The sequence below is a fragment of the Penaeus monodon genome, chromosome 27 (assembly GCF_015228065.2).
Source record: "Penaeus monodon isolate SGIC_2016 chromosome 27, NSTDA_Pmon_1, whole genome shotgun sequence".
Lineage (NCBI taxonomy): Eukaryota > Metazoa > Arthropoda > Malacostraca > Decapoda > Penaeidae > Penaeus > Penaeus monodon.
The window spans coordinates 14,325,826-14,326,087 of record NC_051412.1 but is presented as its reverse complement, the minus strand read 5'-3'; the positions used below and the strand labels follow the sequence as shown (position 1 = coordinate 14,326,087).

Genomic DNA, 262 nt, shown 5'->3' with positions numbered 1-262 from the left:
TTTCTTACACACATCACATATATTCACACAACCATCTGAAAAAAATCAGCACAGCTTCCATACCATTATCACGAATATACTTGGCGAGGTGATACATGAACTCCAGGTCGTCCACTTTTGCCAGCTGACCTCCCAGTGGCCACAAAGAGCCTCATCTCATCCCAGGTTCCGAGGATCACAACATCCATCATTACACAATGTCCGGCCAGGTCTTCGAAGGGGAGCTGGCAATCTAAGCAGTGATGGAGTATATCATTTTGTT

General features: G+C 45.4%; 1 protein-coding gene across 1 annotated transcript in view; it reads right to left on the bottom strand.

Annotated features, from left to right (window-relative positions):
• LOC119590424 overlaps window positions 1-262 on the bottom strand; it is a gene marked incomplete at its 5' end in the record, with an annotated part of 42,471 nt that overhangs the window by 35,012 nt on the left and 7,197 nt on the right. The window contains 2 exon segments of the mRNA XM_037939091.1: window positions 64-140; window positions 142-232. Of these exon segments, the coding sequence (XP_037795019.1) occupies window positions 64-140; window positions 142-232 (168 nt within the window).